At 38.2% G+C, this 23,181-nt stretch overlaps 2 protein-coding genes across 2 annotated transcripts; both read right to left on the bottom strand.

Moving 5' to 3' along the window:
* Positions 1 to 36: 36 nt before the first annotated feature.
* LOC127656336 (kinesin-like protein KIFC3) lies at positions 37 to 16,309 on the bottom strand. The gene is made up of 19 exons (XM_052144616.1): positions 16,211 to 16,309; positions 15,580 to 15,676; positions 15,328 to 15,482; positions 12,197 to 12,449; positions 9,420 to 9,592; positions 7,588 to 7,653; positions 7,282 to 7,419; positions 4,972 to 5,169; positions 4,694 to 4,867; positions 4,377 to 4,524; positions 3,117 to 3,247; positions 2,867 to 2,978; positions 2,600 to 2,781; positions 2,361 to 2,465; positions 2,073 to 2,203; positions 1,758 to 1,878; positions 1,545 to 1,674; positions 708 to 937; positions 37 to 379 (listed from the first exon to the last, which is right to left on the bottom strand). The coding sequence occupies exons 1-19, from the start codon at positions 16,307 to 16,309 to the stop codon at positions 248 to 250; spliced, it is 2,775 nt and encodes a 924-aa protein (XP_052000576.1). The 3' UTR covers positions 37 to 247.
* Positions 16,310 to 19,575: 3,266 nt separating this feature from the next.
* LOC127656299 (uncharacterized) lies at positions 19,576 to 22,972 on the bottom strand. Its single transcript, XM_052144554.1, has 3 exons — positions 22,817 to 22,972; positions 22,393 to 22,489; positions 19,576 to 21,139 (listed from the first exon to the last, which is right to left on the bottom strand). The coding sequence occupies exons 1-3, from the start codon at positions 22,831 to 22,833 to the stop codon at positions 20,630 to 20,632; spliced, it is 624 nt and encodes a 207-aa protein (XP_052000514.1). The 5' UTR covers positions 22,834 to 22,972; the 3' UTR covers positions 19,576 to 20,629.
* Between the last annotated feature and the right edge of the window lie 209 nt (positions 22,973 to 23,181).

The following is a 23,181-nucleotide window of genomic DNA, read 5'->3' on the forward strand; positions in this document are numbered from 1 at the left end:
GTTTGTGAGATTCTGACATGCAGATCAGCTGGGGAATTTGGGCCATTGCTGGGTAATAGGAAGAAGCTGGACCTCAAATGCTACTGTATGTTTGTTCTCTCATTGCTTTGAATAATGTGGCACCACTGAAGCTTCCAGAACAGTAGCCCTTGAATAGGATTGGAAGCCTCAGCCAATAGCTGAGTTGATTTGTTTTCTGGTCCTGTGGTTACTGCAGACAAGAAGGGAAGAGGGTTGATGGTGTGCATTAACTTTTGTTTTCATTATGTCCTCCTGTCTCAATCTTTCGTGCAGCAGGGCCAAGCTCCACTTTGCACACTCGCTGGGCAAACTTTAGCGAGCACAGTGTCTCTCCAACATTTCTCTCAAGAGAAGAAACCTAAAGGACATACAGAGTAGGTATACATTATTCTTATTTGAGCATTGTTATAATTAATTGGTCACGTCATAGGATTTGGTTTGACTTCACGCTCACTAATCTCAGCATACAATAAGTCCTGCTGGGGAACTAGTAACTGGATTTGACAAAGTTGTCAAGGTTCATGGCATTGAAACCTGGGGTTAAGTGCATTGCCCAAGGGCTCAATGGTGATAGCTCATTGGCTCAGTCCTTCCAAGGCTCAAAGCAGCAACTTTCTGTATACCAGACCTGAGCTTTAGCCACTACACCACCTCATGAAGGAATGATTCTTGTTAAATTCTCATACCTGCACAACCATGGCGGTTTTGTTCCCTTTACCCAGAGAGTCCTGCAGCAGGTAGGTTAGTCGTGAATTCCTGAAGGGTATGTGAGTCTGGTGGGCCTTCAGAGCCTGGATCACATCTCCTAGAGCTAGCAGTGAGCGGTTGATATTCTGGGCTTCCTTCAGTCTCTCTCCCTCTGCACCTGACTTCCACACTCTCTCTGAACCAGCCAGATCCACCAGATTCAGCTTACCTGTGAAGGAGAGGTCAAGATTAGGGTAATTCAAGAACATATGGGGATTTTGGGGGGGAATTATATGGTTTTCATAGCTGATGAGACCATTTGCACAAGTTCATCAATCCAAGGATGCAAATCCTGAATCATTTGGTACTTTTACATGCACTTAAACAGTCTGATTTCAGTTGGACTAAAACAATAATTTGTCTTTTTAAAATGTTGTATAAACACTTTAACCAACTAAAATAATACCAGTCCGGCTTCATCCAGCATGTATACATGTTAATCGTACTACAACTCTCCTCAGCGTTATGTGCATGCTCCAGAAGTTGTGACGTCTATGTACATTTTTACTACCAATTTGTACCAAAATTAAAGCTTGAATGCCATAAGAAATGTAAAGATCGATGTATTTTTCCATGTTGTGCTGGTAGTGTTGCGATGATAAGCTTAATAGCTGTCTTGTTTGTTTTTGTGTGCTAATATGACAAAAATTTCAACTGGAAAAGTCTACGCACTACGTCAATTCAATTATGTGTAGTGTCATGTATACTTGGACAGACAGATGAAGACTGTTGCTCGACATATAACTTAACATGCAAACATACTGACTGAGACTAACCAGTGGTTTTGGCTCCGCTGGCAAGGTCTGTGCCCAGCACATTAACTGTGAGTAAGGCATGTGAACGAGAGCTATGCTGGTTCATCTGCGTTCCAAATGTAATCCTGTTCTTTCGAGCTATGGCCAAAATCTACAAAAACAAATTATGAACACAAGATTAATGTTTTTAGGACAGTAAGTGGGTATCTTGAGAAATTACAACATGGGACTCACTTTTTTGATATGCTGGAAGCTTTTGACCTCCATGACCCTGAGACCTGGCACGTGTAGCTGACCTGTCCCATCAGGGTTTATCTTGATGTCAAGCTTCTCTCCATCCTTACTCAGCAGATCTCTGAAGTTAACATCCCAACATAATTTTTTGTTAATAAATATAATTATATACAGTATATCTATTGCTTTTGGAAAAATATAATTTGATTACATACATGATTCTAAAGTTGTTTAATTTTATTTTTTAAGTTTATTTGAAAGGATAAAGGCCTGTAGATGAGACTATTCTATGAACATCACTTCAGGATGCAATACCTCAGGACCTCATTGTAAATTTCCACTGAACTGACGCTGACAGTGTAAGTCCACATGTCTTTTCTTTCCTCAACCTCATTGAACAGGTGTTTCAAGGCTCGTTGGTTGATGCCAGGGTTCTCAGTAGTACCCTGAGTAAACAGAGAAGGTAATGAAGATGTGACATATTGAATCATTTATGGAAACAGATCATCTGGGTCAAAAGAGTGAAATCGGAACAGTGTTTTGATGACATGCTTGTAGAGCCTTTACAGACATATACTGTAATTACAAATCCATATACGTCACCTCCATAGTATAGGTCTTGCCAGATCCTGTTTGGCCATAAGCAAAAATGCAGACATGATACCCATCTATACAGGATGTGATGAGCGGCTCAATTTCCTGGAACACCTGAGAGGAAGAGAGCATGTTTGTATGACTTGGAATGGTAACAGAATACATGTACTGTATACAAAACCTTGTGTAAAATTAAGCAAGCATTACCAGAAAACACTAGTTAAAACCAGTCTCTGTGTTTTGCTTACCTCTTCTTGAGTGGCCTGAGGGTGAAAGACTTTATCCAGCTCAAAGGCTTTGGCCTTTCCCTTGCTTAAAACTGTTAGTGCAGATTCATTATTGGAGTCTGTTGTCACAACTACTGCTTGGCCTTCCTCATGTTGATCTTCCTTCAGCACGGGCTTTACACGGCACAGCACACGGATATTACCTTATGAAATAAAAAGGCTCTTGTTCTTTTATTCTATTCATATGGGAAAAAAATTAAATAGTTGAATTCTGAGTAGTTAACTCACCTTTAAGTTCAACCAGCTGCTCGTGGTACTTCCTGCGGAGAGCTACCTCTTTTCTGTATTTTTCCAGAAGGTCTTTGTTGGCCTCTGACATCTCATTGATAGCTGCCATAATCTAGAGTATTTAGGTATGTCATAGAAATTGCATACAATATCATTAGAAATCAATTTAAAATTATATAAATTCTTCTTAACTCAAAATCTTAGGAATTGTCAATTTTGTGTCATTCATGAGTAGTAAATGTTTACTTACCTGTTTCTTGGCGTCTTTGATAGCGGTTCCATAGAAGTCGGAGAAGTTGCGTACCTGGCTGCGAAGGCTGGCGTAGTCAGTATTCATGGAGCGTATGGTTGGAGAGAGTGCACTTAGACGCTTCTGTAGGGCTGGCATTAACACACACAAATATGCAGTTTGAGCCTCATGGCTTCATTTAAGATGCAAATTTAAAGGAATATTCCATACAAGTTAAACTCAATCGACAGATTTTGTGTCATAATGTTCATTCCGTAAAATATAATTTTGAATCATCTCTCCATAAACTTGTCTTGAACCGGGAATATTCCATTTAGACCATGTTCTGGAGCACCAATGTCTAAGGCCTTGTCCCCAAATGGTGACCTCAACCCTCCTCCACAGTCTGGTGGCGTAATGCCATATTTGTTTGTCATTGTGATTGTGAAATCCGCACTAGTGCGAGCTGGGCAAAAGGGCGTATTGCAGGCCCAAAGGGAGCACTAAATTAATATAATACATATGGTACTCTTTACAGTTTTTTGGATTTCACTGACTTGCTCAAACAAAAGCTACCATGTGTGCCATTTGAGACATGGCATCAAATCTAAAAGGACTAGACTTCAACATGATCTCACAAAAACCATGCTTAGGAATAGGCTAGGGATGAACTGCTGTATTACTGATGTTTTTAGACGGATTGGGTATCAGTCTGATGAGCCTGATCCAAATTGATACTGTGTGTTAGTCAAGGTCGTTACTGTCAATCTCCAAAAATGACATAAAAGAACCATAAAAGCACCATTAAAGTAGTACATATGTATATGTAGTACACATTTTATTCAAAATCTCTTGAAGACAAACGAAAGCTTTGTGAATCACAAAAGGATGTGTTTAATAAGTAAATATACAGTTTGCATGTGCAGTTCATTTCAGTTAATGCACGCTGCTCTGTTGATAAACACTCAGAGCATGCACAGGGCTTTTGATCAGCTCTAAGAGCGGCTTGCAGTGTGTGAGCGCTCCGTATTAACAACTGTACATCTCAGATGTACTGTAGATGCTCAATAGTTTGGTTCATTTATAACATGCATTGAGAACGGCAGTGGAGGAGCATACACAGTGAGGTATAAATATTGTAAACTGATTAAGACAAAAACAACACTGTGATTGGATCGGGATAAGAATTCAGGTATCACAATTGGATCATGAGAGAAAAAGTGGTGAAGTCTGCATCTCTAGAAGAGGCATTAACAATATATTTGTAGTGTTTAAACTCACTTGTGAACTGCTCCTGCAAGCTCTGAAGATGCTCCGCAGAGCAGTTAGCTGCAGCTTTTACAGCTGCTTCTTTCTTTTCCTCAAGATGCCCAATCTCCTTCAGCAGCTCCTCCCTCAGGGTCCCAATCTCTCTCTCATATGCAGCAATCTGCAGAGCCATTATAGGGAGCCATAACTTTTTAGAAGAGCGGAGGTTTTCTAGTTTTGTGTTTCAGATGTGTACTGTACAATTCATGAGTTTCATATCTGGGATCCCAGCAACAAGGTTTTGAGTTCTTTAGCAATAGTCATACAAAGAAAGGGCAAAACCTAGTAACCTTGTGTTGCAAATTGCAGCTGACTTCATCTGAGTGTCTGATGTTCTCCTCCAGCTGTTGGCATCTATCTCTCTGATTGGTTAGCTTCTCAGATAGCTCTTCATTCTGTTGTCTGGCTTCAGCTAGTTGTCGTAGAGTTGAAGGTGACTCTACCTCCACAGTTTGAGTGACATACTACAAAAAAAGTTTATTAGAGGAAGTTTATTAGAGGCTGACTGTTCTATAGTGACAATCAAGATTACTTAAAAGTGTCAACAGTACTGGGTTTATTCCCTTACTTTAACTAACGGGGCCTTGTTGCGTTCTTTGTCCAGTTCTAGTTGCAGCTCTCTCATGCTGTCCTCTCGTCTCCTCTGCTCTTCTGTCCGCCTCCATTCACTCTGCTGATGCTGGTGCTCCAGACTGGACAGCTGCTCTGCCCGGTGCTGCAAAGAGCTCTCCAGCTGCAAAACACGGCTGCGCAGGTTTTCATTTTCCTTCAGATAAACACAATGTGTGCGGGACACAGTGGAGAGACATAATGAAAATGTTGCAAAGGAAAGAAGCAAATTCCTTAGTTCATTAAGATAACCAAATGGTGCAAAAGTCTATTACCACATTACAATTCTGGGATTTCTTGCATTTAAACATAGAGAACAGAAAAGTTTAGGAAATATAACAAATATTTTTGTCCCACTTTATATTAGGTGTCTTTAACTACTATTTAATAACATTAAAATACATTCAATAAGATGTACTTATTGTGTAACTATATGTTGTTCTGCAAAATTCTCACAAGATTCACATTTGCTGTGACTGGGGGGCCTGGCTAGCTCAGTGAATATTGACGCTTACTACCATCCCTGGAGTCATGAGTTTGAATCCAGGGCGTCCTGAGTGACTCCAGCCAGTCTCCTAAGCAAACAAATTGGCTTGGTTGCTAGGGAGGGTAGAGTCACATGGCGTAACCTCCTCGTGGTCGCGATTAGTGGTTCTCGCTCTCAATGGGGCATGTGGTAAATTGTGCATGGATCGCAGAGTAACATGAACCTCCACATGCAGAGTCTCCGCGGTGTCATGCACATCGTGCCACGTGATAAGATGTGTGGATTGATGGTCTTAGAAGTGGAGTTAACTGAGACTTGTCCTCCACCCGGATTGAGGTGAGTAACCGCGCCACCACGAGGACCTACTAAGTAATGGGAATTGCGTATTCCAAATTGGGAGATAAGGGGATAAAAATTAAGAATAAAAAAAAACACTTTCTGCTACTGAGGTTGAGGTACGGGAGGTTTAGGGGTAGGGTTTAGATTTTGCTTAGTGTAAGGGTTGGGGTAGGGTTAGTTTTAGGGTAAGGTTAATAATATAACTACAGATGTAATTAAATGCAAGTACTTTAAATGTAGGTACATGTATATAATAATAAAAACATTGTTTAAAATACTTAAGTACATAGTAGTGTGCAGAAAGGCTGTGGTTGAATGCCTGTTTGGTGAGAGGGGAAGTGGTAAGGATTTATCCCTGGGTGAAAATGAGTTCTAACAGCTGTTTCTTGTTGCAGTAAACCAGGAAGAGTGATAAGAGGAGCCTACGCCAGACTCGAGACAGAGAGCGAGTGAGATGCACGCAGCAGTGTGTGTGTGTGTCTGCATGTCAGTGTGAAGCATTGTTTTATAGTGTGTCACGGAAGAGTGCAGCAATAAATGTCTATGTGTATTGTTCAACCTCCTTTCCACCAATAATGAATCTGGTTACATTGGTGCCGAAACCCGGGAAGTAGGAAGTTGGGACCGGGTTGAACAATACACATAGACATTTATTGCCGCACTCTTCCGTGACACACTATAAGACACTGCTTCACACTGACATGCAGACACACACACACACAAATGTTTTGCAATGTATATATGTATTACCATGCATGTGTGATGCAGCCACTCCGTGTCCATTCGTGAGGCTGCATGTGCTGTTTAGTACCAAGCCTGTGAGCAAATCTTTTCAGTGATGAACTTTAATAAAATCCTAATAGATCTTCGCATCATTCGCACACAGAGGGGACACACAAGCAAAACCATGTGAGAGAGGATAATGTTTGTTCTTTGTGTTCTTTGTAAAATGCTGAAGTCCCTCACACCTGTATGTGAATGGTACTCTGGCAGTAATCATTTATCAGTGTCATGCAGCCTGTTATACAGTTCTGTGCTGAATGAGGTGCCAAACAAACCATTGAGGAGACTCGCACCATGACCCATGAGTGTGTAAACAGGTTGATAATGTTCTGAGAATAAAACAACTTTGTCCACTTTGCGGCAAACAAAAGTAAGCTTTTAGAATCTATTATTTCTGAATATTTTATATAAATATTAAACCAGACTCCTGATGTAGAGTGTTAAATTGAATACTAAATTACCACTGCATTGAAGTATGGTAAAATATGACAATAAAATTTTGTAATAAACAACATTTTTATTACATTTAAATGAGAAAAAAGAAAGAAGCTTTTTCATTAGTTGCCTGAGACTTTTGGAACCCACTGTCTGTAGTTTGATGTAGCAGATTTACAGTATACACAATACATTAAAGGGAACCACTTTGTTTTTTGGTCTCACCTTAATGAGCACAGAACTGGACTGTGAAGGGATGACTGACAGCTGTTGTAGAAGACCCTGTGTCACTGTAAGGCTGTGTTTCAAACTCTCATTCTCAGCTGATAAGCAGAGCACCCGTTTTTCTGAGTCTGTAACTCCCTGATAAAAAAGAATGCCACAAAAGTCAAAGCTGACCTGGAAGAAAAAGTACCTAATAGGACAACACAGAAAGCTATTGGTTAGGAATTATTTTGAAACTGGCTGGCCTGGTTTTAATGTATCAGAATGTACCCAATTTCAAATGCAGTGAATCTTTAAAAATCTTACTGATGCAGTTCTGAGTTTAGACAGCTCCGCTTCTCTTTCCTCAATACAGCTCTTCAGCTCATCAATCTACATGAAGAAAATCAATTTTGTCAGCCTAGCAAGCCTGGGAAGATATGACTGAACAGTAGATAGATGAAATTCAGTTAATAGATGGAAAAGTAGCTGAATGGATGAAACTAGACATATTATGATATAATATGAATCAAGGTAAAACAGTGTGACATGGTTTTAGTTTAATACCTGTTCTTGGAAGACCAAAACCAGCATTATTGGAAAGGTGGAAAGAAAATATGTTGAGAACTACTTATGGAAGTTGTTTAATGTCAAATTTCTTTGAAGAAGAAGAAGAAAAAAAAAAGCACGAGTTATACTAATTGAAAAATAAACAGTGCAGTAACAGTGCTTGCATTTTTGGGGGATGCAATTACATATGGTTGTATAATTAAGCTGAAATTAATATTTCATTTGAAAACAAAAAATCCAAAATGTTATCTTCAAAATTTAAATAATAAATATTCACCTTCCAAAGTTTAGTTCCAATATATTATGTATTAAAAAAATCTTTATTATTCAATGTAATATTCGGGCCATTATATTTCCCTTTATAAATTCACCTCTAAAAGTGCTTAAAATTCAGTTGGAAATTCAACCTTGGACATTCTGGAATTGCAGGAAAAGCAGTAGCGTGACAATGCACAATTTTCATTTGCTATTATTAGGTGTAAAGTGATCAATGGAAAGGAGGAGGCGAGAACCGGCTTGACGATATAAATAATAGTTTAATGATAAACTTAAAAGACAACATAAACACACACACATATGACGGACATGTCCGTTAACGATCTCTCTCTCCCGCACGATCCCCTGCAGTCGACCCTTATCCCTCACGGAGGCATAATTAGCCTAATACAGGACCGGGTGTGTAGGATCACGACCCGGCCCCGCCCTCCTGCCCTACAATGTACTTAAGTATTTTATACCTGCAGTCAGGTATATATACTGTTGTGGTGATGTGGGCGTGGCCAAGCAACGTCTGTGGAGAGCGAGGAAGAATGGTAAGGACTGACACCTGTGGGACATAATCTCTAACAGCTGTTCTGTGTTACAGTGAGGGCTGGAGAGGGATAAAAAGGGTGTCCAGACCGCCGGAGAGGAGATGCATGAAGCTGACTGCATGTGAGTGCGCGTGTGATCAGAGTGCTGAAAATGTCATTAGTGTGTGTTGACACTGAAAAAAGAAAGACTCATGTGGATTGTTCACCTGCCTCCTCCTTCAGAGAGAACTAAAGACCTGTTACAAATATATTCAGTATAAATCGAATAATAAAGATGAAATTGTTTAAAATATTTTGGAACTGAACTTATTTTTAAATTTTTAAAAGTGCACTCAGTTATTTATTCCTAATTAAAAAAGTATAACTCTTAAAGACATGAATAGTAATTTTGCAATATATGTAGGACATCATGAGCACTAAAAATAAGACTCCAGTCATATCAGTAACCTTATAAAAGCTGTTTTATTCTACATGGAGAGGGTCTGCACATGGAGGCTGCCATACTAGAATCACATGACCAGCCAAATAATACTCACTTAATCTCAGTAACCGTCCTGTTATTTCACACTTTCACTCATTGATTAAAGTAATCATGGCTGACTGTGAATACTAAATTTCTAAAACTGAAAACTATTGATTTTAAATGATGCTGCATTCAAGCCGCTAGGTTTGATGGGATTAATGATGGCATTAATAAATGAAGAATTAGGTGAGTGGATGAATGAATAAAAGCAGTGATTGAGTGAATAGAACTAGAGTAGGTATAATGCTAAGCACCTGCTGCTGAAAGGACTGTACTTTAGTGTGACGGTCTCGTTCTCTCTGCTCGAGCTGGGAATGAAGCAATCGCAGCTCTCCTCTCAGCTGACTTCTCTCTCCCTGTAGCCCGCATAGAGACTGCACCAACTTATGCAGCCCTTCAGGAGAACCTGAGGGAAGCATGCACTCACCTACACACACACAATCACATCAGTGCAATGATTTAGTGTTACATTTTATACATATTTACTGTAGCTAATTCACCCACCTCAGATTCAAAAACAGTACAACACAAAATTATATAGACACAGTTAAAGATTTGATTTTATAATTATAGGCCATTTACTTTATATTAAAGTAATATCTGGTGTGTATTTCTAGCATTATGCTATAAATGGACATCTTCAGTGTATCATTATTAAATAGCATCATCAACTAAAGCATTGTCATTTATAGTACATTTTGTCCTATGTCCCTCTACCATGAGTGCTGATTAACAGCTCTTCCTATGAAAAAGCACAAATTAGATTCCTTTAAATGGTTAGTTCACCCAAAAATGAAAATGATCTTATCATTTACTCACCTTCATGCCATCCCAGATGTGTATGACTTTCTTTCTTCTATAGAACACAAACAAAGATTTTAAGAAGAATTTTTCAGCTCTGTAGGTCCATACAATGGAAGTAAATGGTAACCAGACCTTTCAAGCTCCAGTGAAAGTGGAGATTTATTGTTTAAAAGGATTGAAATATTGATCTGTTTCTCAAGCAAAGGGGTTGCATTAAACCACTTAAACCACTGTCTAATCAATTACTTTTAATACTGACTTTATGTGATTTTTGGAGCTTGAAAGGTCTGCTCACCATTCGATTCTTCAAAAAAATCTTTGTGTTCTACAGAAAAAAGGAAGTCATACACACCTGGGATGTCATGAAATTAAATTAATTATGAGAAAACTTTAATTTTGGGGTGAAAACATTTCTCATCTAATTCTTCCAAGACCAAATTATTTATGCTACCAACATAAGTTTCACATAGCTCTGTACTCTTATTTGTTTTAATTTCTTAAAGGAATTATTAGGGAAAACATCTAAGGCAATGTTTGTACTTAAATGAAAAATAACAGTAAACTCCATAAAGTCTCACAAGCTATGAAAGAGCAAGATCTGAGCAATAAAATTATTCTCTGAGGTAGCACAGGACCAATAACCTCAAGACCTGAGTCTCTAAGCACTCCAAAAGAGGCCAGTCATTGCTATAAATGATAATATCATCCAAGAGAATGAATGGAGACTCACTCAAGAAGGCAAAGCCACAAAAGTTATGTGGAACAATTGTGATGGAGGAAGAGGTCAAACAAAAAATATAAAAAACATATAATCCTACCCAACACAAAAAAATACTACCAGAGGATGGTAGTAAAATATGTAAAGTAAAATATGGTCAAAAACATGTTCTCACAGCTGTCAAAGTCAACAGTAGCAAAATATTGCCATCAGTTGACGACTATTATGACTCTGAATATGACACTAAACCTCAATGATCTGCTTCAACATTAACACTAGGAAAACAAGAAAGTGAATGACAGGCGAGCGTCAAAGGCAGCGGTCCGTGGACACATTTTTGTTAGCTGTTTACAGAGTCTAGAGCTGTTACAGAGATCGGCGCGTTATCTCAGGACACTTATTTAATTGATATCTTTCTGGAAGTAGGAACATTTTCTGCATACCATTACGTAAAAAGCTTACAGCACTTTTAACATTATTACTTGAAGTAACTTTCACATTTTGCTCTACAATATAAATTGTACAAAGTCATACCTCAAATGTGAATTTTGAAGCTGCTGTGTTTCTAAAGATTTGCTAAATAAGAATACAACTACCACAAGGATGTGTGTTTATGTGCTTGACAAATTGGACAATTGTTGTAGTCCTTATGAAGCAACTTGTTAGCAACTTGTGAAATTGACTGTTTATGACTGTGTGTAATTTATATCGTAAAACAAAAATAAAAAGTTTCTTCAAGTAATCTTAACCACACACCGAAAACTTGCTTTCTAAAAACCCACAGAAAATTCCTGAGGGTACCCATGGTGAATAAACCCACCAAATTGGTCTACACATTGAAGTCATGACTACCAAAATAACCTCTGGGTTAAATATAGCTCAGTAAACTCTGTTGGCATTAAGTACCACATGCATCCACTGTACTACAAAGCTAAGTGTACATCTAAGACTGATGCAAAAGATGTGCTCTTTAAGGATGTGTTGCTGGCATCTGTAACTCATGCATGTTTAAGTAAGATCAATTCAATCTGCTCAACAGCTGATCTGCTTTAACCGTTCAGAGGAACATGTGGTGATTCCTGATGAGAAACAGACTGACAGAGAGTCCAGCAGATGCCCTCATTAGCTTTGAGGTCACTCACACCAGCTGTGTTTAAAACTGTACACTTGCTATTCTTGGTAACCTCATTTGATGTGAAATATTTAGCTGTCCAAACGATTTGAATGGGTTCTGATTCCCCAACTCATCAATGTTAAAATGCAAGAATTTTAAACATCACATAATGAAAAGTGACCATTAAAGGACATGGTGACTGAGTCTAACATTCTGCCAAGCATCTCCTTTTGTGTTCCATAAGAGAAAGAAAGAAATACAAGTGTGGAACAATAACAGGGTGAGTAATTGATGACAGAACTGTCATTTTTGAGTCAACTATCACTGTAATGACTTCAACTTCATCCACTTTGAGCTTCTGTTATGTATGTAGGTCAGTGTTTTGAATGTCCAACCTTCATTTGTAGGTGATGGGCTCTGCTGCTGTGCGATCACTTCCTCCAGATTATTTATAACACTATTCTTGTCTCTGAGGCGATGTCGGTAGGATGCACGAAGGGCCTTCATTTTCCGGCGGTGCTGGGCACGATGTCTGCGCAACTGCAGACGGTACTGATCAGCCTGTTGCTGCAGCTGTTGCAGGTGGGAATATTGTTCCAGGAAGCTCAGCAGGTGTGACATCACAGAGAGCAGTGGAGACTCTATCACCTATAATGCAGAATTTTGTACAAAGTAATTTTAAAGGGGTCATGTAATGGACAATCAATATTTTCCTTGATATTTAGACATGGTAACTGTACTATAAAAACATACTGTAAATTTCATAATTTGATAACTTTCTCCTCAGTCTAAAAAGAGAATTTATAGTTGCCACCCTGATGAAACGTCTAGTTTTGAAATCTGTCTGTTCGTGATATCACAAAACATTGCTCATTTGTATTTACACATCCCACAACATGCGTCATCACACCCTTGGCCCCAGTCACTGGCATGCAGTTTAAGTCAAGATGGGAGGACTTGTGAGGCTAACTATTCCTGAACACCAAAGGGGACACATCTGGTCTATTTTGAATGAACCACATAGACTCTTTGCCAGCTTCTATGTATCTTGCCACTTTTAAAAGACGTGGTGTCATGTTACAACTCTGAAAGGGAGAAGCAATTCTCTCATGGACCAGTTCTTTCGCCTATCTTCACTATTTTTAATTGCTAGTGTATGTAAACATAGGATGTCTTTCATGATGGATGTCTTTGACCGTTTCGGTGTGTTTCTGGTGATGTGCATCTCAGTGTGCCTTCTTTATGTGTGTGTGAAATTTCACCATTCTTTGCACTATGATGTGATCATTTTGTTTCGGCTCATGTCAGCATGGATATCTTGTGAACAACCCCATCTCATGAACATTTGTACACATTTTACAAGTTGTAAAGCTATTTCTTATTATTTCATACAATTTCGTTCATATGAATTCCTAAGATTTCATCAAGTGCCAATTCCCGGATGTGTAATGTGGAAGCGTGAGTTCCCCGTGTGAGGCAAACCGCTTATCTAAACCTAACCAATCGGTAGAGTGTGTAAACATGATAGTAAGCTGTTGTGTGCGAAAGAAGCAAGTATTTATTGCATATTAGACGGAAACAATGTCCAGCAACGTCATTGGCTGTAGTGAAAGTCATATGAATTCACACAAGTTATAAAATATAAGTAAAATTAAAAATATAAAATATAAAATTATAAGATATCATACGAATTAGCCAAATTTAGAAAAGTCCTACGAATCCTTAGTATTTCGCTGTGAGACTGTGTTGTTTTAACAGTCAAATACAATTCAAGCTTTGCAAAGAAAATGTTTTTGAAGGATGGGGCAGTGAAAAACACTTCAATAAAAGTAAGTACACTATTTAATTCATGAATATTTCAAATGTCATGACTGTTTGATAGTTTATGCTGCCATTTGTTACCATGTCAACAGTTGTGCTTGAGATGAACTGTTTAATTTATTCAGATGCAATGTTTTGGATGTGTGTTATGTGTTAACCCTGCAATTTTGTATTATAATATTGAGTTTTATTATCTTCCGATTGATTTTGAGGTCTGCATTATGTTAGCCAATCTTAACAGTGGGCGTTTATGTTGAAGTTTTAAGGATGCGCTTAGGCCAAAACCGAGCGTTTCAGACAGAGGGCCAAAAACAGGGTGTAAAATTATCATATGATACTAAATTGCGACTGTTTTGGTGCACAAAACAACTTTATAACATTATCATTGGACCTCAGGGAAGATAATACAATTATTTTAAAAAAGCACTTCTTGATCCCTTTAAGTGAGATACCTGTGCACTTACAAACTAGGGATAGTTTACTCACCCTAATGCCGTCCCAGATGTGTGGCTTTCTTCTGCTCAACACAAACAAAGATTTTTATATCTCAGCTCTGTAGGTCCATACAGTGCAAGTTAATTGTGACCAAAAGTTTGAATGTCCAAAAAGCACATAAAGGCAGCATAAAGGTAATCCACATGACTCAAAATGGTTAAATACATATCTTTAGAAGAGATATGATAGGTGTGGGTGAAAAACAGATAAATATTTAAGACCTTTTTTTTTTTTTACTATAAATTCTCCTCTCTGCCCAGTAGGTGGTGATATGCATGAAGAAGGTGAATCGGCAAAAACAAAAGAAGAAGAATGTGGAATTGAAAGTGAAAGTGGTGATTTATAGTAAAAAGGGTCTTATATATTGATCTGTTTCTTACCCAAACCTATCATATCCCTTCTAAAGATATGTATTTAAACACTGGAGTCGTATGGATTATTTTTATGTTGCCTTTACATACTTTTTGGAGCTTCAAAGTTTTGGTACACCTTTCAATTGCATTGTATGGACCTACAGAGCTGAAAATCTTAGTTTTTGTTCAGTTTGTGTTAAGCAGAAGAAAGTCATACACATCTGGAATGGCATGAGTAAATGATAAGAGAATTTTCCTTTTTGGGTGAACTATCCCTTTAACATTTGAAATACTGCTTTCTTTTCAAACGAGATGTTTATCTTGATATAAACACTTTCTGAACAAAATGTACGTGGTATTTGTCATTGTTGCATGCTTTCTATGATTTGAGTGAATTTTAGAGCATTCCTACACATTAAAAATTGTGTTCTGGGTGGTCGCAAGGTGGTTGATGGGGCGGTTGCCAGAGGGGTTTCTAGTAGCCCTAGTAAGAAAAGAGTCCACCCTTAAGTCTCTATGATATTGCGATCCCTAGATTTGGCTTGGGTCCATGCTTCATCATAAATCTTTCATCAATATTTTTTCAAATACAGTTTGTACAAATTTGTCATCAATAAACTAAGTCTAATTGCTTAGAAAAATAACAGCACACCCCTTAAAAAGCTGCATTATTTGAGGTAGTGTTTCCTTAATGTCCATAGCACAAACAGTGCCAAAGTTTAATAAACTGGTTAGGTGTTTGTTCAAATTCCTAACCCAAGCACCACTTATCATAAAATGTTGTCATTTGGACTGGAGAACATTACCATGTTGATCAGACATGCAGCAAATGTGAATGTAGTTTAGAAGGTCTTCACCTTTTCACTCTGTTCTGTTTGAACACTTCTCTTTTCTGCTTCTTGCTTGAAAGACAGAAAAGCTGCTAATGGTGTTTTTGCTGATATTCCATGACCTTCATCAAAATCATCATCTTCATCACCGGGAGACATCTCATCACTATCACTGCTGCTACCTGCAATTCAGGCCTGTCGTTGTAAGTTGATGACATTTGTAACTTGTCTATATAGAGAACATTATGTTATGAAATGATACTATGGAAACATTCTTACTTGTTTCACTCAGTCTTGCACACCCCCTTTTTCCCACCCTGGGGGTGTGGCTACCCTTCCCCATGCTCTCTGTTTCCATGGAAACATGGCCGGGCTCCTGTCAGTTACCGGAGTAAAACTAATGTGATTATTGGAGGAGACACTTTATGTTGCTAGCTGTTAGGTACAACCACAGATGAAAACATACATGACTGTGCATGTGTGCATAAGCTAAGGAGAATATATTTTCAAACACTGTCATCTGCATGAAATAATCTCTAGTTTCCTAATCTCAATCAATCATCCCATCAATCATCCATATTAGTATATGCATTTTTGTGCCTTTCAGTGGTTGATCAAGTTCTGATCATAAGATTGACCTTTTACATTTATTCATTTAGCAGACGCTTTTATCCAAAGTGACTTCCAGTTAATCCAAGGGAGAAGACAATACAAGTAGTTACATACTATAGATTATTGAACAGGAATGATATTCCTTATCATAATATTCTTAATACTTCATAAGAATAAGATTGTACATGGCTCATTTTCTTCCCTGGGCCTAGATGTAGCTAAAGGTTTATTTGCACACATATGTGGCATTTTATGAGGACAATAGGGAGTATATTTGCATTAACATGTCCAGACATACTTCTGGGGATTCTCCGCACGCCCCCTCAAGTGCTGCCTCATCCTCTTTTTTAAAAACTGTGTAGAAGATGTACACCAGAAGAGAATAGAAGGCATACATATTTCCTGAGGTGCGATTTCACAGAGACAGCGGCTGGATTCAAATGCTTTGTTTTCACAACATCCCTCTCCTCCTCTTACACTGCAACACAATGAGATAAGTCTTATTAAATCGCAGTGGCAGAATGAAGTCCACCACATCCAAATCGACAAAGACCAAGATTCTATTTGGATGAAATTCCCATTGTTGTAAAGTCCCATAGAAGGATGCTATTCTGTCTTCAGCAGATCTCTGTAACTGGAAGTCAATGAATTCCTCCATATGTTCTATAGTGGAAAACCATGCTAGATCTCCAAATCCATTGACATCACCCTAGTGCTGGCTGCATAATCTTACCATCTGCTGAGGTTGATCCTTCTGGATTGCGGTCACTGCATTGTCTCCACATTCTTCAGCTTTTTATATTGAAGCTTTACGTGGTCCTGTTCCATCAGTGTATCAGGGCTTTGGATGGCAACACCAGCTCTTTACTCTGCACATCTACCTACCTGCTATTCCTGGATTCCCTCCCTCTCTCTATTTCACCCTCCCTCTTCTCCTCCTCTCTCAATATCCTTCACTCTCCTCCCCCTTCCTCACTCTCCTCATCACAGTCTTCAAGCATGCTCAGCGCAGGGGTACCTTGAAAGGCAGTGGTAGAGTGAAGCTAATGGAAATTGATTTTGAACACACCAGGACATCAGGTGTTCAACAAACCCAGGAAAACAAAAGGGTTTGATTATGCTATATTCAAATTGACAACCATAGAAAAGCATTATATGGTGATGAGTCATATAAAACCAAAATATTTATTTATGAAATATCTATTTGCTTCCATCACTGTAGAACACTGCAGAAAGTTCACAGAACTAAAAGATATGAAGTTTTCTTGTACCTGTATGTGGGTGACCGTGGTGAGGTGCTTGGTAATAATATGATTTTCCCAAAGAAAATGTGAGTGGTGCTTGCCTGTGCTATGTGGTTGCTAGGTGTTTTTCTAGAGTTTTCTAGGTGTTTGTTCATGTTCTATGTGTTTGGTAGTGTTCTAGGTGTTTGCTAGTCTGCTCTAGGAGTTTGCTAGCATTCTAGGTATTTGCTAGAGTGCTCTGGGTGTTTGCTAGTGTTCCAGGTGTCAGCTAGAAAGTTCTAGCAGTGTGATAGTCTTCCAGATGTTGGCTAGAGTGTTCTAGCTGTGTGATAGTCTTCCAGGTGTTGGCTAGAGTGTTCTAGATGTTAGTTAGAGTGTTTTAAGTGTTTGCTAGTTTGTTCTGGGTGTTTGTTAATGTTCTAGATGTTTGCTAGAGTTTTCTAGATGTTTGCTAGAGTGTTTGCTAGTGTTCTAGGTATTTGCTAGCATGTTCTACATGTTTGTTAGTGTTTGTAGCAGGGCGGAGGGCGGGGCCGGGTCCCTTATCAGGCTAATCAATCCTCCGAGAGCGATAAAGGTCGACTCCGGAGGATTGTGTGGGAGAGAGAGATGTCCGTGGACATGTCCATTCTCGCCTCTTCCTTTCCATTGAATACGTTACAGTGTTCTAGGAGTTTGCTAGACTGTTCTTTGTGTTTACTAGTGTTCTAGGTATTTGTTAGAGTACACTTAAGTGTTTGCTGGTGTTCTAGGTATTGGCTAGAGTGTTCTAGGTGTTTGCTAGAGTGTTTTGGGCATGGGCTATTGTGTTCTAGGTTTTTGCTAGAGTGTTGGCGTGTTTGCTAATGTTTTAGATGTTTGCTTTTGTGTTCTAGGTGTTTGCTAGTGTTCTTGGCCTTTGCTAGAGTGATCTAGGTGTTTGCTTGTGTTATAGGTCTTTGCAAGAGTGCTCTAGATGTTTGCTAATGTTCTAGGTGTTTTCCCGTGTTCTAAGTCCTTTCTAGAGTGCTCTAGGTGTTTTCTAGTGATCTAGGTGTTGGCTAGCGTGTTCTAGCTCTGTGATAGTCTTTCAGGTGTTGTCTAGTGTTCTAGGTACAGGCTAGTGTTCTAGGTGTTTGCAAATGTTATAGATGTTTGCTAAAGTTTTCTAAGTGTTTACTATTGTGTTCTAGGTATTGGCTAGAGTTTTCTAGGTTTTTACTAGTGTTATAAGACTTTGCTATAGTGTTCCAGCTGTTAGCTAGAGTGTTCTGGGAGGTTGCTTACTGGTCTCAGTCAAAAGAGGCTTGTTTACCTCCTTCAATGTATATCTATATTTTCACCTGTTTTATTGTCCATTATGCTAAATGGAGGTATGATTGCCTAGAAAAGTAATCCTATACCTCTCCTCATTCAGCTGCACGATTTAAGGTATCGTTCATGTCCATAGCACAAGCAGTGTGCATTTAGTTACATGTCTAAGCTTTAGATTTAAGGTTAGGGGTTTTGTACAGGCAATAGTAATTGTGATGCCTTCCTTAGCAAGTACCACTAATGATCCCAGCTAAAGAAGAGATGAAAGGGTTTTCAGTTTTCAGGTGTAAATATATAATATATTACTGTTAAAATAAATTCCAACTGATGGGACACTTTGACTGATTCCAAGCTCTGTATAGTGATACAATCTATTCCTAGGGGTAATCATCACTCAGCCATTTAATATTAAAATAAAAAACCAATATGAATTTGATGCCATATGCATTTACATTTATGCATTTGGCAGATGCCTTTATCCAAAGCGACTTACAGTGCATTCAGGGTATACATTTTATCAGACGTGTGCTCTCTGGCAATCAAACCCATGAGTCTCTAACAGCTGAGTTACTGCTGGTCCCTTTTGCCATGAATAGGGTCATAATATTAAGACAAGGATTGCATTTCCCTGCTGTCCTGCCACAAAAATACATGAAGTGTTTACTAAACACCTAATTAATTAAGGTATTTAAGGCAAATACTCCTCCATTGTTATATAATTATGCAATAGACAACATCATGCTGTATGTAAAGAACAATACATCCAGAGAGCAAGAAAGAATATTTCTGCAGTTCTTTGAATACACAATCATTCCATTTGATATAATTTGTTTTTGCCAACTGCATTCCAAAGTGAATCAATACAGTGATGTATGAGAGCAGACAAGGCTCTTAGAATGATGAGGCAGCACAACAGACAGATTTGCTGCTTCACAATCCTGGCATGTGCACACTGTAAGGCTGTTTGCACACAACCATGGCCAGAAGCTGAACAGAACTGAGGGAGACTTAGCAAGACAAATCTGTGGCCTGCAGCAATTGGGTATCTGCAATTATTGAGTGCAGGCTATGAGCTTGCTCGTGTTCTTCTCAGTGTTTGTTTAAAAATATATATATATATATATATATATATATATATATATATATATACATACTGTATATATATATTTCATGGTTTGTAAAAGGGTAGTTGATATGAAATACTTTTAGGAAGTTGGCATGTCCTCCAGTGTGACATGCTATGCTCCATCTAAAACATTTGAAATGAGCATTTAGCAAATTTGTAATAATTATTATGCATTGAGCTTTTATGTCATCATATTAATTGAGAGACTGCATAAAACATTTTAATTGTAAAAAATAATCTATCACACTGCAGGAACATTTAAAATAAAGTAGTAAAGCCAAAAGACCAATAAAAATTTATGAAAAACAAAATAAATGGTCACAGGACCTAAGATAAACACTTTCCCTTATACATTCACATGAATTTATACCTTACATCTTGATGTTGTTAAAAGAAATGTCTAAGGACACATTAGGCATTAGCTACAGTCCCCAAAACATTTTAAGAAGAATTAAGTAGTTATTTGACATGTTTTCAAACAGTCCAGGGGACTGCGAGTCTAAAGCCAATGGTAGTTTGTATATTCATTAAACCTGCTAGTTTAGATAAAAACTCAAATAATGGACACAAATAAATTGTTACAGTGTACTGATCATTGATGAGTCCTTTCAATGTGCTTCATTGTTTTCACAGCTGAATGGTGCCCTGCAGAACTGAGAATACTTTGTCTGTTTAGACAGAGTCCCATTCTCTCTTTACAAAGGATGACATTTTTAGTGATGCTAAAACAATTATTCAATGCACAGGCATTTTACAAGGCCTCAAGTTAACTGCACTGGATTTAATATGTCATAACAAAACTCTATAATCATATTATTACAGATGCTAACAACCTCAGGTTTGAGTAGGCATATTATAAACCATAATGTAAGTTTACCATGATATTAGCTCTAAAGAGCAAATAGCAGGCATTTAACTACAGAAGTACACATAGTGCATAATCTATACTGCTAAACACCTGAGAGTAAAGAAGTAGCACTTTGTGGTTCTCCGTTGTCTTCAGAAACACATTGTTTTCAAGTATGTTAAATCCCACTATGAAAGATGACATGGTTCAGTCCCAACCTTTTAAATCAAGCAGGTATTTATTAAGGGCCTTCCTAGTGGTCCAGCATCCTAATGCCATGATGATTTTAAGGATCCAGCTGAGAAGTCCTTTTGTAACCTCAGGGGATTTAGATCTGCTCCTTGGGGACACTAATAAAGGGAGACTGAGTGCGACACTTCCTACTGCCCCTACTGCATTTTCAGCAAATGCACACACTGTCAGTGAACAGGAAAGGGAGGAAAAGGCCAGGCAGCATGACATGATCATCAACCCATCTTGTGATAGCCAATCAGAGAGTATTAGGAGAGAGGAGGAGCCAATCAGGAGGACATGGGCAGTGAAGTGGTCCTCACTAAGCCACAAGAATTCAAAGGTAGAGAGTGCTGGTCCAAGTGTTTCACCTGCCCATTCTAGATCCTTCAGGAGTGATATGACTGATTGGTTACTGGGAGAAAAGACTGAAATTAGAGAGGAGCAGCCGATCAAGAGAAAGCCCAGTGCGGAAGCTCTGTGGTCCTAGAAACAGAGGAAGACCATTACAGTGCATCTAATGAACCTTTTCACATTTCCAAGTTTGGAATGTGGTAGTAAACTACAGCAGGAAAAACTTATTTTATAGCAGTGAATGGGGGACCATTATTTGTGCCCTAATTTGCTCAAAAGCAAAATAAAATGTCACTATACATTTCCAAGACATTATTAGTTGAAGTTTCTCGTTCTTTACAATCTCTTAACCCTTATGTTGTGTTCTGGTAATTTTGACCTGTCGACTTTTGTTTGTCTTAAACACATTTTTTTTTTTACTTAATTCAATTAGAATACAATTCCTTGACTTTGTTCACATATGTTATCTGAAAACACTCACACACAAAAAAATGAGGACCATTTTTCTTATTATTTAAATTTTCTACATTTGCTCCCGGTCAAAAATGACCGGCCATTGGAAATTAATGGATTAGACTACAAAATACAAAAATATGTGTTCAGGAGCATCCCAAGATGAACACATATGTGGTCCCTCAGACAGACAGACAGACACACACACACACACACACACACACACACACACACACACACACACACATGTTGTGTTTCCATGTTTTATGGGGACTTTCCATAGACATAATGGTTTTTATACTGTACAAACTTTATATTCTATCCCCTAAACCTAACCCTACCCCTAAACCTAACCCTCACAGAAAACTTTCTGCATTTTTACATTTTCAAAAAACATAATTTAGTATGATTTATAAGCTGTTTTCCTCATGGGGACCGACAAAATGTCCCCACAAGGTCAAAAATTTCGGGTTTTACTATCCTTATGGGGACATTTGGTCCCCACAAAGTGATAAATACACGCCACACATACACACACACACACACACACACACACACACACACATATATTAAATGTGTTCATAAAAGGAGTACAAAATTAATAATTACTAAAAAAGAAGTTGATAAAAAGATCTAATGCAATATCTTGTGATAATATTTGCAGAATGAGAGATTTATAAACAATCTTAGTGGGCTGGCCATTTTTGACTGGGAACACAAAATGTGTTAACACAAACAAAACTTATAAATAATGTTAAGAACAGCAGATTTCTAAGGTATTATGACTTCGTTTTTCTTTCTGATTTAGCATTTCTATTATTTAGTTTTATAATATGTCACACAAATTTGTATATATTTTTCCTTACACTTTAGTCTCCAACCCCCCTCCCCCAACAAACATGTACATAATCACTTAATGCAGGACAGTTTACCTTGAAGAGCTGATGAGCAGCATGCAAGGCTGAGACAGACAAAATTACATTTGTGATGACTGTGGTGGTAAACCATATTATATAATCCATCAGTGCCCTACGACAAAACACAGACAAAACACAGATGCATGGAATCAGACTGCATGATGTTCAAATGATTCATTGTTTAAATACAGATAAAAAAGGATAGTGGAACAGGACGTTAATGTGAAAATATTGAACACACTAGTTAACTCAGTATTTGTCAAATCAACAAACGCAAACCTGCTGGTAAATACAGATATAACGAGACACAGTATGAGAACAATCCACCATGCATACCGAGACATCATACATGGCTGCTGCTTACTTATATTACTGATGTCTGGAAAATGTGTTATACAGTACTGTTAAACTGCAGCGGAACAGGAATATCACACCCTACCTTACCAGCGGAATCATACATTTGTCATCGTGTAAATTAAAAACAGAAAAGCTACTAAATTAAGATTTCAAACAAAGCCTCGTTTGAAACAAAACTAATGAAATGTGATTTGTTTGTCAACACAGCGACGAGGAAGTGTGTGACTGCGCTTCAGGGGATGTGCTGCCCTCCTGCGGATGAGAGAGGAACCGCACCAGTGTTCACAGACCTTTGTGCAGCACTTACAGTCGATGAACAAAACCTAGTTACAAACCACTCCTACGAAGTCCAAATATATTTAATGTACACTGCCGTTTTGTTTTAATTAAAATGATAGAAAACAGTGCATCAGGACCTAACATACGTAGACAAAACAGGCTGCTTTA

The sequence above is a fragment of the Xyrauchen texanus genome, chromosome 15, assembly GCF_025860055.1.
Source record: "Xyrauchen texanus isolate HMW12.3.18 chromosome 15, RBS_HiC_50CHRs, whole genome shotgun sequence".
NCBI lineage: Eukaryota > Metazoa > Chordata > Actinopteri > Cypriniformes > Catostomidae > Xyrauchen > Xyrauchen texanus.

Coding starts and splice junctions, on each gene's coding strand:
- LOC127656336 (XM_052144616.1), bottom strand. CDS start 16,309: ATGTATGCCTTCTATTCTCTTCTGGTGTACATCTTCTACACAGTTTTT. Junction 4,868..4,971: donor ACAAGGCCCCGTTAGTTAAA/GTAAGGGAATAA, acceptor CTTTTTTTGTAG/TATGTCACTCAAACTGTGGA. Junction 2,204..2,360: donor GCAAGACCTATACTATGGAG/GTGACGTATATG, acceptor CTGTTTACTCAG/GGTACTACTGAGAACCCTGG.
- LOC127656299 (XM_052144554.1), bottom strand. Junction 21,140..22,392: donor CTGCTCATCAGCTCTTCAAG/GTAAACTGTCCT, acceptor CTCTGTTTCTAG/GACCACAGAGCTTCCGCACT.